The sequence below is a fragment of the Macrotis lagotis genome, chromosome X (assembly GCF_037893015.1).
Source record: "Macrotis lagotis isolate mMagLag1 chromosome X, bilby.v1.9.chrom.fasta, whole genome shotgun sequence".
NCBI lineage: Eukaryota > Metazoa > Chordata > Mammalia > Peramelemorphia > Peramelidae > Macrotis > Macrotis lagotis.
Window position 1 is genome coordinate 183,524,010 of NC_133666.1, and position 13,225 is coordinate 183,537,234.

A 13,225-nucleotide genomic window follows, 5' to 3' on the forward strand; every position below is an offset into this window, starting at 1 on the left:
GGATCATGTGCTCCCATCTCTACTTCATGGTTTTATGAGAGAGTGATTGTACCTCTCTGTCTCCCCCTTCTGTTCCCCCTGCTATCTCCTTTTCACCATCCCATCTATCATCTGTACCCCTTTCACACTTGTCTTAGTATTCTCTGTGCCTAAAGTATGATTGCACCCCCACTTCTTATTGCCATCATGGGTTTTTCTCAACAGGAACCTAAAGAACTGGTCATGTCTGCGCCCTATTTCATACTATCATAAATTATTAATGATCACTTCATTCTCACTTTGCTGATTATCATTGCATATATTCTTTAAAGGGAGCGTGTGGGAATGAGGTCTTTAATAATGGTTGGTAAGATTTTTGTTTAAGAATTGACCTTTGAGGGGTGGCTAAGTGGTGCAGTGGATAAAGCACCGGCCCTGGAGTCAGGAGTACCTGGGTTCAAATCCGGTCTCAGACACTTAATAATTACCTAGCTGTGTGGCCTTGGGCAAGCCACTTAATGCCATTTGCCTTGCAAAAAACCCTAAAAACAAAAAACAAAAAAAAACAAGAATTGACCTTTGAAATGACTTTTCTTAAGTTGAAAACTTAGTAAGAAAACTATAGGGCAAACATGTTGATATGATTAATATTATTTTGGAAAATTTTAAAGTCTATTAGACTATCTAAAGTAGAACAAAATATAATATACATAATCTTAATGGTGCTAAAGCACCATTTTAAGTGGTCTCTTTGTGGACCTTATATCTGCTTTATTTTCAAAGGTTTGACTCACCTTATTACCATGGATTTACATCAGAAAGAAATTCAAGGCTTCTTCAATATTCCTGTTGATAATCTGAGAGCTTCTCCATTCTTATTACAGTACATTCAAGAAGAGGTGAGTTAGTATAAACTTCATTATTCTTTTTAGAAAAATATTATCTCTAAAATTGAAGGGTAATTTTCACCTTCTGCAGCTTTTGAACCCTTCCTGTTGGAAACAAAAAATGACATTATATTGGAGTTCCTTTTCTGTTCAAAAGTTTTTCATTAAAATTGACCCTTTTGATCTGATTTTTAAAAAAGGATCTAAATTTTATACATTCATTTTCATTTTATTCTTTAGTAATATTTCTTACTCTTCATTTCTGTGTGGAATTTTTAGAATATATTTAAGACCAAAATTTTTAACGAATTTCTGATTACAGGTAAAATCATTTAACCGTCAAGAATAGGAAATCTTTCACTTGTTAGAGGAAATTTAAAGTAAAGCTTCGTAAGTGAATAATAATTTAGTTTTTCATCAGAGACAAAAACTCTTTGAATTTTAATAATAAAAATATTAATGATGATAGATGGAAATAATAGAATTAACATGTAAATAATAGAAATATTATCTTTATTATTGCCAGTTAGCAGAGGGGAAAAGAAAGATTTAAAAAGGATACTGGGAAAGAGACATATAAAGGAAGCATAAGGACAGAGATAGAAGGAATAAAGTGAAAAAAAAGGAGAAACAAATATTAAGATCCACTTAAACATACAACATTAATTCACATTTACATTGTGTTTTAAAGTGTGCAAAATATTTTCCTCCCAACTACCCTGTGAATTAGCACAATTATTATCCCAGTTTTATAGGTAGATGAGAAATCTGAGGCTCAGAAATGATAAGTTACTCGCCCAGGGTTACTTTATTAGACAGCTAGCTAATAAGTGTCAAGAATCTTATCTTGAACACAAACCTCCTGACATATATCCTGGCTTGTTTCATCTCAGATGTAGTTTCATAGAGTAGCATCTATATCTTGTAGCCTTTTTGAAAACTGCTGTTAAGCATTTAAAGCTAAATTGTATTTTGGTAAATGGAAATAATCATACTTTTTGTTATGATTTTTTAATATGTAATTTGAAAATTGTTAATCATCTCTGATTTCTATTTTATGTTATTCTTAATGTTTTGTCTGAATAAAATGACACTCATTCATCCAACCAATAATACTTGCTTTGCACTTACATGTAAATATTTTAGTGAATGAAATGTCATAACTTTTTACTCATTGCACTTTTACTTATTTTCTTATTATATTTCTTTGTTTCCACTTTTAACTTCATGTGATTATAGTTAATAACTACTTTTAGTCTTCTTTAAGTTTTGGGGTTTTTTCCATTATTTTATCTTTCTAGATATCTTTGTATGTTTCATACTTGTTTTAACCTAATTTTATTTTAATTTTTTTAAATTTTAAATTTTAATTTTAAATTTAATTTAATTTAAATTTTAAATTTTTAAATTTTAATTTTAAATTTTTTTCAAGTGATTATTGACAGTTTATTTCCTTTTTGGGGTTAAATTCATGTGCCCTGGATAATTTTTCATTTAGGACTGTGTTTGTCTTTTTAATTTTTTAGCTGATAGATGCCATATTTTTAATCTTTCAAATTTGCCATAAATATTTTCCAACCTATTATTTTTGTCTTATTTATATTGTTTTGGTGCTTTTCCCATATAATCAAAATTATATGTTTTGGCTTTAATGTATTTTCTGTTAATTTAATAAAATGAGTAATCTCCCTTCCTTGAGATGTATAATTTCATGTTTTTTGTTTTTGTTTTTGTTTTTTTATTTTAATTTTTTTTTTTTAGGTTTTTGCAAGGCAAATGGGGTTAAGTGGCTTGCTGAAGGCCACTCAGCTAGGTAATTAGTAAGTGTCTGAGGTTGGATTTGAACTTAATACTCCTGACTCCAGAGCCAGTGCTCTATCCACTGTGCCACCTAGTTGCCCCATGTTTTTTGTTTTTATACCGCAATTTCCCAATGATTTTCCCATCATTTCCCTTACAAAGAGGCATTCTATAAATAACAAAAAAAAAATTAAGAAAAAAGTAAAAAGAGGATAATGAAAAGGGATTGGAACCTACATACACACACACACACACACACACACACACACACACACACACACATACATATATATATGAAATGAAGAGGCATAGAATGTATTTGCATATAATCTAAATAAAGATGAAGAGTCAGGCATAGTAAGGGTTCAGATCTTTTGTTGAGCTGTAAATCCAACTCCCATACTTTAATTTATTTAAAAAAAATTTTTTTAGTTTTTTTGCAAGGCAATAGGGTTAAGTGGCTAGCCCAAGGCCACACAGCTAGGTAATTATTAAGTGTCTGATGCTGGATTTGAACTCAGGTACTCCTGACTCCAGGGCTGGTGCTCTATCCACTGTGCCACGTAGCAGCCTCCTCCTGTGCTTTAATTAAAAGGTAGATTCTTTAAATTTTAGAGGTTAGTCTTCTGTAGCATTTACCTTAATTTATAAATTGCTTTTTCATATGGTCCACATATTATATTTTATATCTTATGGGAACAGGGCAAAAACTTGACTGATTTTTTTTTTTAATGGTCATTTAAAAAAAAAAGTTGGAAATCTTTCTTGAGGCATTTTCCTGAATATAGTATTTAATTCTAATTCTCCAACATGTTCACAGACTACTTCATCTTGTCAGATGTCAGAAAGCTTAGTTAGAGGATTAGAGCCCTATTTATTTTTCATTCTCTACTTCCTTGGTTTTAGTAGAGTAGTAGGGAGAGGTTTTGGGGTTTTTTAGAATCTGACATACTGATTAAGGATAGTGGAATCAAAGGAAGAATCTCCAGTTACTTAACATGGGAATTAATCATCATATACAGCTCAGGATGACCTTGAGAAATCAAAAGGTCATATTATGCAGGTATGTTTTTTAAGGTATAGAATTATATAATGCATTTTAGGAAGAATTTCATTAAAAATAGCTAGATTTGGGGCAGCTAGGTGGCGCAGTGGGTAAAGCACCAGCCCTGGGGTCAGGAGTACCTGGGTTCAAATCCAGCATCAGACACTTAATAAATTACCTAGCTGTGTGGCCTTTGGGTAAGCCACTTAACCCCATTTGCCTTGCCAAAAAAAAACCTAAAAAAAAAAAAGCTAGGTTTGACATAGTTTAATGCATAAAGGGGTACATTATTTTTTCCCAAATAACTGATTCTTAAGTGGAATACTTCATTTCCAACAGTCTAGTTAAATGTGGTTTTGTTATCTTTCCATTTAACTGTTTAGTAGAATTAGATTCTTGTTCAACAGGATCTGACTTTTATAAACATATGTGGTGAAATCATATTATTTAGTCTTTTCATATACTAATTATATGATATATTAAAACTCTAAAACTTAATTTAGAATAGTAAAATAGTTTTAATTTGTAAAAAAATCTTGAGTTGTAGAATCTTATTATTTAAAGGAATAATTTCACTTCCAATAGATATAATAATTTGAAATTACTAACATTATATGTTAAGACTTGTGAAGAGCATTGACTATACGTGATTGGAATCTGTTGAATGAGTTTAAAAAAGTTTTTATGAAACAATTTTTCTTAAATAATTAAAGCATTCTCTAATATGTTTATATCAACAACATAATTGTATTGAAAAATCTGTTAAAATTAAAACTCAAACTATTTGCAATAATATTGTTATTAAAAGTGGCTATCAGCTTGTCAATGATACCCTGTCCTGTTTAGGTTTTAGTTATGTATTCATATATAAATATAGCCATCTATAGTTGGAGTATACTGTATTCCTAGATCTATTTCTCCTTGTGTTATTTTGTGTTCTCTTTATTTTCCTCATTTGACAACTTTATTATTGTAGTGTTTTGCTTTAATTCAAGTTCTTGAATTTCAGGTGCATGTAAAGCCAATCTGACCTATATTTAACTAGTTAACAGAAAGTCTAAATTAGTGGATTCCAAATGACAAGCTGCAAAATGTATTTTTACACAGATGTTTTGTATTGTGCTAAACAATAGAGACAACAATCTTAATAACATTTTCTCATTGTCTCTCAGTATCTTGCTTTATACAGAGATAGTAAAAGACTGTGGGAGTTGGGGATTGTATAGTTTCTTTTATTTGTTCACATATACAATATTTGTCTTTTTCTCTGTATATAAAATATGTGTTCATGCATATATACATACATAAACTAGATGTATCTTTAACACTGGTTATTTTCTTTACATTGGGTAGCCATCCACTGAAGTTACTTGACACTGGTAAATCTGTTGATTAATACTCAAAATATAGGTACAGTTTATAAAATATTTTGCAACTTTGTTTTAAACTCTCTTCTCATCATCATGATTATGAACACATTCAAGGTTTGTTTCAGGTAGTATATTTAACAATTGATTCAAATAATATTAAATAATTTCTGTTCTAACTTTTAAAACCCTGTAGACATTTTTTCCTTTAATAACTCTTATAAGTTATATAATTATTTTGAAGAAAGTGCTTAAAGCAATATAATTATAAGTTATTTCCTCATGGAGACTCTGCACACAAATTTATTTGACTCTAGGATGCCCCAAAGGCTATCATTTCGTGTACTTCTTTGTCTATGCATGCTTGGGATATCAAAATTAAATGAAATTATTATTCAAAAATGTGTAAAGATTTTAATTTTTCTTCAGAATATGTTAAAACAATTGTCAAAATTTGCATATAGAGTTAAATGAGCATGAAAATTTGTGGTATATTGGTATATAAGATAAGCAAATGGAGATTTAACAGTTGCTTAAAAAATATGCATCTTGCTCTAACTAGATAAATGCTTCTAACCTAATAAATATTAATCTAATTCCTTTAACTTCATATTATACTAGTTTTTTATTGCTTTGAGCAATTTTTGTCAATAGTGTAGTGAGAGAATCTTGTGGCATCAGCTATGATCCTGGCAAAAATTCCAGAGCTTGGAAACTTGGAAGAATTAAGTAGCATACAAAGAAAGCAGCTTAAAGTAAACAAAGAAAAACTGGCTGTGAAGGGCTGTGGGACTGTTAATAGACTATTTCTTCTCTTACCTTACTGTTCTCTGTACCCCTGCCTCCCCATCTTTCATAGTTGTCTTGCATCTTTAGTCTTTTTTCTTTATCAGTGGAAAACTGTTTTGTTAAGGAATAACTTTGGAGGGGAATTTTAAGTAGGGATAAATAAGTCTTCTGTTTCTTTCTGATCTTTTTTTCTTAGTCTCTCCTCACTTTCTTTTTCCCAATTGCTAGATGATATAGAATGGGACCTTTTGTCTCTGGGATTCTTTGGTTGTTGGTAAGAGAATTGTTAATTACCACAATGACCAGTTTTCTCTAACATCAAATGAGTGATTGTTACAAATGACCCACCTTTTCACATGGTCTTTAAATTACAAAATATTAATAAAAAGGAACTAAATGCAAAATAAGATGCTAAAATGTGATTTTTGACTTGAGTGGGAAATTCTATAACTGGTTTAATTGATGTATTCTGCATTGAACTAGAGCAGCATATTTTTTATAATTCCATTTCAAGTATTTTACTACTTCTTTTTTAAAAGATATTTTTAAATGTAGGACTTTTTGAGGGATTTTTTTTTTTCATTTTCTAAAGAGAAAATGCATTTTAAATGTTTACATTCCTTACAATAATTGATGAAGTTTTAAATAAGATAGCATCCTTTATTCATTTCTATTAATTATTGAGATATTAACTTGAACAGATCAATAATTGCCATAGCAGTAAAAATTGAAATCTGTTATTTGCCACAGATCCCAGATTACAGGAATGCAGTGATTGTAGCCAAATCACCAGCTTCAGCTAAGAGGTAGGTAGGATCGTCTACTCACTCTCTCTCTCTCTCTCTCTCCCTCTCTCTCTCTCCCTCTCTCTCTCTTTTTTTTTAGGATTTTGCAAGGCAAATGGGGTTAAGTGGCTTGCCCAAGGCCACACAGCTAGGTAATTATTAAGTGTCTGAGGCTGGATTTGAACTCAGGTACTCCTGACTCCAGGGCTGGTGCTCTATCCACTGCACCACCTAGCTGCCCCTGTCTACTTTCTCTTAAGAAAGCTATTAATACTACTAATATAGTGCTATGATAATTACTTGGGATGAAATACAATAATTAAAATTGATGAATTGTTTAATGCAATATAGCAAATCTTCCTGTTGCTGTCATCACTTGTTTTATATGAATTAGCATCAAGTCACTAGGATTTGGGACATTTTCTTTAATCTGTCACCATAAAGGACATTCATTACATTGGATATTTAACATATCTTTGAAGAGTTTGTTTTTTTTAGGTCTGTCCTATTATCTGAACTTCTTCTGATAATTGTTTTGGTATAGCCTCAAAATGGAAAAGTGAGTTTCATCAGTAAACATGACTTCAGTCTTCAATACTCTAGTACTACTTTGACTTCTTGTTTGTAACAAGTGTTTCCTCATTCCTTTACCCTGCCCAGTAACAAGGGAGCCCCCTCTCTCTTTTAAGAATGTGATATTTTACTGTTCTTCCAACCTCAAGATGCCTATATTATACTCTAGGTGTTTTTTTTTTTTGCAAGGCAAATGGGGTTAAGTGGTTTGCCCAAGGCCACACAGCTAGGTAATTATTAAGTGTCTGAGACTGGATTTGAACCCAGGTACTCCTGACTCCAGGGCCGGTGCTTTATCCACTGTGCCACCTAGATGCCCTGAAACCCCACTATTTAGGTCAGCCATACAGCTGCTGCCTGCTTCTTCATTCAGTACACATTTTAGGATAGGACACCTTACTCCCAACTCAGTTGCAAGTCCCTTCTTCAGTGGATTGAATATGTGTCCCAGCACTTGGCATATGCTACTAATCCTTCTGTACTAGATCTGGGATCTCTTCTTTCCTTAGTACACAATAATAAGTTCCTGGGCTGGAAGACTCTGGAAAGACCCCATTCTAGTGTCCCAAGACCTCTATTTTTTCAAGAAAACTGTATCTGACTTTTTTCCCCCTTGAATTTTATAAGGTCTAGTCTCTGGTATATTTCTTGAATTTTTGAAGAGTAGTTGTGGGGGAAAGAGTTCATCTATAGGATTTCCTTCCACTCAGCCATCTTGCCTGGTCTCCTTAATTCCCAACTTTTTTTTCATTATTTCCCATGATTTTATAGGCTTTTCTACTTCCAAATGAATTTTATTATTTTATTTAGCTCTGTAAAATTTGCCTTTACTAGTTTGACTTGTATAGAACTAAATCTGTAAATAAACTTTTGTAGTATTGTCATTTATTTTCTTTAAGAAGCATTTTTTAATTGACTGTATATATTTATTGACTATACTGTGTTTTACAGAAATATGACTGACTTTTGCAGGTTTATTCTATAGTCTGCTACATTGCTGAATCTATTAATTCTCAATTAGAAACTTGGAAAATTTCTAAGTAAATTATCATATCACTAAATAAATAGTTTCATCTCCTGCATTTCTTTATATCCTCCATTTCTTTTTCTTCTTGTTTTCTTTTTTAAAATAAGTTTTGATTTTTTTATGTCATCAGTTTTCCTTCTATATCTTCTCTCACCCTCCCAGATAATATAGGTCTTGAACAACAAATAGTATTTTTTAAGACAAAAAAGTTAGCATAATTAAAAAAGTTTGAAAATATGACCTATATATATATATATATATATATATATATATATATATATATATAATATACATATATAAAACACCTGCAGAAGGGTGAGAATATCTTCTCATATCTTTAAGTCAAGATTGTTCTTTATAATTTTACATCATTTACTTTTGTTTATGTGTGTTTTTGTATACGTGTGTGTTTGATGTTCCTGTCTATTTTGTTAAAATCATTTTGCACTGCTTGGGCCTATATATACTGCACTCTGTATCAATTCATGTAAGATTTCTATCCTCCTCTGTATTCATCACATTCATTATTTCTTGGAATATAATATATAATTCTATAACTGTGCTAATATAGTACATCTGTGTGCCATAATTTATGTTCAGCCATCCTCTAATCAATGTGCATGTACTTTTGTTTTCAAATCTTTGCTATCATAAAAAGTGCTGGTGTGTGTGTGTGTGTGTGTGTGTGTGTGTGTGAGTTTATATATAAACTCTCAGTGGTTTCTGTGGGCAATAAACCCAAGTTTATTCAGTGGAATCTCTGGATCACAGATTATGTGCATTTTAGTCATGTTTATTTATATCTCAGTTGCTTTCCAAAATGTTGAATTGATATGCAACTCTAACCTCACCAGTATGTCCATCTTCCCATAATCGCTCCAAAAATAAATGTTTCTTTTTAGAATGTAGTGGAGAATTTGGATTTAAGATGTTAATCTAAGCCTAATTGATTAAAGCAGCCAATTAGCAATGAATACAGTGTTAAACCTGGAGACACAGAGATATGAGTTCAAATTTGGTCTCAAAGACACTAGTTGATAAGAAATGACAACTAGGATGGTTTCAGAAAAACATGGGAAGATGTCTGTGAGCTGATGCAGAGGAAAGTGAGCAGAACCAGATTATTGTATATAGTAGCAGCAATATTGTAATGGTGATCGACTGTGAAAGATTTAGCTGCTCTGTTCAATACAATGATCTAAGACAATTCTAAAGGAATCATAATGAAAAATATTGCCCATCTCCAGAAGAACTGATGAACTCTGGTTGCAAATTGAAGTATAATTTTTTTAAACTTTTATTTTTCTTGCTTTCTTTGCAATATGACTAATGAAAATATGTTATCCATGATTCCACATGCATAACTGATATGTATTGCTTCTGTTCTCAGTAGATGAGAGGGAGAGAATTTAGAACTCAGATTTTTCTTTAAAAGAATGCTTAAACCTTCCAGCCAAGATGGCAGAGAGAAGACAGGAACAGTTCTAAAGTCTCCTGATCTTTCCCCATCTATCATATGAAACAAACCTCTTATCAGAAATCTGACCCACAATACCCAGAAAGAAAAGCCAGGAGAAAGAACATCTGTCTCAGGATTTGTCTTCTGCAGCAGCTTTGGGCGAGTCCAGGTGGGTGAGTCTGGGCACAGAGGGCAGATCAGCCCTGATCAGCCAGATTAACAGCTGAATTGGAACTGGAGAGTCTTGAGGGTCCAAGAGACCTGCTAGATCAGCAGAGGGGCTAGGCCGCAGGGGCTTGAGTCAACTAGGGAGCAAAGGCATTGGTGTTGGCGCTCACCCTGTGGAGCTTGCCGACAGGGCTGGGGGGAGAGTTACGGTGTGGGAGAGCTGCGGACACCATCCCTGGGCTCCTCTGGTGTAAGGAACTCTGAGTTCATGCCTCCATTGCAGCTGAGGCCTCTTCCCAAAACAAACACAATCACAGACTACTTCTGCCTCAGACACAAGTGTGTGAGCAGAACCAGCCCAGCAGACAATAGGAGAGAAGGATGACCTCGCCCCAAGGTAAAGCCCAACATTGATTGAAGGCAAAAGGATTCAGTAACTTCAAGCTAAGGGAGAAGACCTCAATCAAGGTCACAGACTCTCCAGAGAAAGCAACCAGCACTTCCTACTGGTCAGCCAGAGAAATTGCACTCAGTGAGTAAAGCCTGTAGGGATCCCAACACCAAATCCCTGTGAACCAGCCCTGTCCCAACTCAAGGTCTTAGCAAAATGAAGAAGGGTCAGCAGAAAGGTGGATCCATAGAAAAATTCTTAGATGGAAAAAGACCCTAACTCAGAGAGACCTAGAACCTCTGAGGAGAATATGATCTGGTCTCCAGCACAGAAAGACTTCCTTGTAGAAATAATGAAGGAGTTTAAAAATCAACTGGAAGATTTGGGAGAGACAATTAATACCTTGCAACAAGAAAACAAATCCTTAGAAAATACAATTGGACAAATACAAAATGAGAATAACTCTCAGATCCTCAATTGGACAAATACAAAATGAGAACAATTCTCTCAGATCCTCAATTGGGCAAATGCGAAAAGAAAACAATTCTCTCAAAACTTCAATTGTTCAAATGGAAAGCTCTTTCAAAAGTAGAATTGACCAATTGGAAAAGGAATTGCAAAAGGTTAATAAAGAAAACTCCTCCCTAAAAAAAAAAGAATGAGTCTGCAGAAACTAATGACTTCATGAGACAGCAAGAGCCTGTTAAACAAAATCAAAAAAAATAGAAGAAAATGTAAAATACCTCATCAGCAAAACCACTGACCTCGAGAATAGGTCAGGGAGGGGCAACCTGAGAATTATTGGACTTCCTGAAAACACTGAAGAGGAAAAAAAAAGCCTGCGTTTAATATTACAGGATCTAGTGATGGAAAATTGCCGTGATATCATGGAACACCAGAGGGCAAAGTAGTTATTGAAAGAATACATTGATCCCCTCCAGAAAAAGATCCTAAAATGAAAACACCAAGGAATGTTGTGGCCAAATTCCAGAACTATCAGATAAAAGAGAAAATCCTACAAGCAGCCAGAAAGAAACAATTTAAATACCAAGGAGCCACAGTAAGGATTACACAGGACCTGGCTCCATCAACATTAAAGGTTCGAAGGGCCTGGAACAAGATGGTTCGAAGAGCAAGGGAGCTTGAAATGCAGCCAAGAATCCACTGTCCCACAAAGCTGAGCCTTCTCTTCCAGGAGAAAAAGATGTACATTTAACGAAATGGAACAATTCCAAAAATTCCTGATGAAAAGACCAGAGCTAAATAGAAAATTTGGACATCAATCAGGAGGTTCAAGACACACATGAAAAGGTAAAAAAGGGGGGGGGCAGTAAAAGGAAAAAAAAAACTGCTATCCAATAAGTTGAAACTGGCTATATCCCAGCATGGGGGAAAAGATTCTCATAAATCTTGACAATTGTAACTTTAACAGAGAGAATATACCCAGCCAGAAGTGATGGGCATTCATGACCTATCCATGAGACTGCTATCCAATGGGATGTAACTGGCTTTAACCCCACTTGGGAGAAAGACTCTAATAACTCAAGGATTTTAACTCTATTAGATAGAATGTACATAGCTAGAAATGACAGATAACTCAGAATTTTCTATGACTCAAATATAATGATCTAAAAAACAATACCTCCTTAAAAAGGCGGTCAGGAAGGAGATGAGAGGAGGGAGGGGATTGAATGGGGTACATCTCATTACACTAAGAGGTACAAAATGCCTATGGTAATAGAGGGGGAGAAGGGAGGAGATGAGAAACACCTGAATCTTCTTCTCATCAAACTTGGCTTAAAGTAAACTTACACATACTCAGTTAACTTAAAAAACATCTAACCTTTCAAGTATTAAAAGGGGAGGGGGGATGGAGAAAGGGAAGGGGAATGGGGGGAAAAGGGAAATAACGGAAAGGAAGGGAAGAAGGGAAAGGGGAGGGGTGATATAGGAGGATAAACACACTGAAAGGGTGGTATTCAGAAACAATACTGGGGAATATGGATAAAGCAGGGGGAGGAATACTAACAGGGAAGATAGCATGGAGGGCAATAAAGAATTAGTGATGAAAACTTTGAATGTGAATGGGATGAACTCTCCCTTAAAACATAAGCGAATAGCAGAGTGGATTAAAAACCAGAATCCTATAATATGCTGTTTACAAGAAACTCATATGAGTAAGGTAAGTAAGGTAAAAGGTTGGAGCAAAATGTATTTTGCTTCAACTGAAGTGAAAAAAGCAAGGGTAGCAATGCTTATCTCAGACAAAGCAGCTGCAAAAATATTGTTAAAAGAGATAAGGAAGGAAACTTTATCCTTCTAAAAGGTACCATAGACAATAAAGTTATTTCAATACTGAATATATATGCACCCAATAGGATAGCATCCAAATTCTTAGAGGAGAAGCTGAAAGAACTACAGGAAGACATAGACAGCAAAACTCTACTAGTGGGAGACCTCAACCTCCTGCTCTCAGATCTAGATAAGTCAAATCATAAAATAAACATGAAAGAAGTTAAGGAGGTAAATAGATTGTTAGAAAAACTAGATATGGTAGAGTTATAGAGGGAATTGAATGGGGATAGAAAGGAATATACCTTTTTCTCTGCAGTACATGAAACTTTACCATGTACTAGGACATAAAAACCTAATGATCAACTGCAGAAAGGCAGAAATAATGAATACATCTTTCTCAGATCACAATGCAATAAAAATCACATGCAATATTGGGCCAAGGAGATGTAGACTCAGAACCAATTGGAAACTGAATAACCTCATTTTAAAGAATGAGTGGACCAAAAAACAAATTATAGAAAGAATTATTTTATCCTAGATAATGACAATAATGAAACAACATACCAAAACCTATGGGATTCACTCAAAGCGGCTCTTGGGGGATATATTATATATCTTTAAATGCTTACATGAATAAATTAGAGAAAGAGGAAATAAATG

The 13,225-nt window shown here is 33.7% G+C and overlaps 1 protein-coding gene across 4 annotated transcripts in view; it reads left to right on the forward strand.

Moving 5' to 3' along the window:
- The window catches only part of PRPSAP2 (phosphoribosyl pyrophosphate synthetase associated protein 2), a 64,341-nt gene that overhangs the window by 26,450 nt on the left and 24,666 nt on the right, over positions 1–13,225 (forward strand). For all 4 annotated transcript variants that reach the window (XM_074207400.1, XM_074207399.1, XM_074207397.1 and 1 more), the window contains 2 exons: positions 763–878; positions 6,618–6,673. In XM_074207400.1, coding sequence (XP_074063501.1) covers positions 763–878; positions 6,618–6,673 — 172 coding nt within the window. The remainder of the gene's footprint in view (positions 1–762; positions 879–6,617; positions 6,674–13,225) is intronic.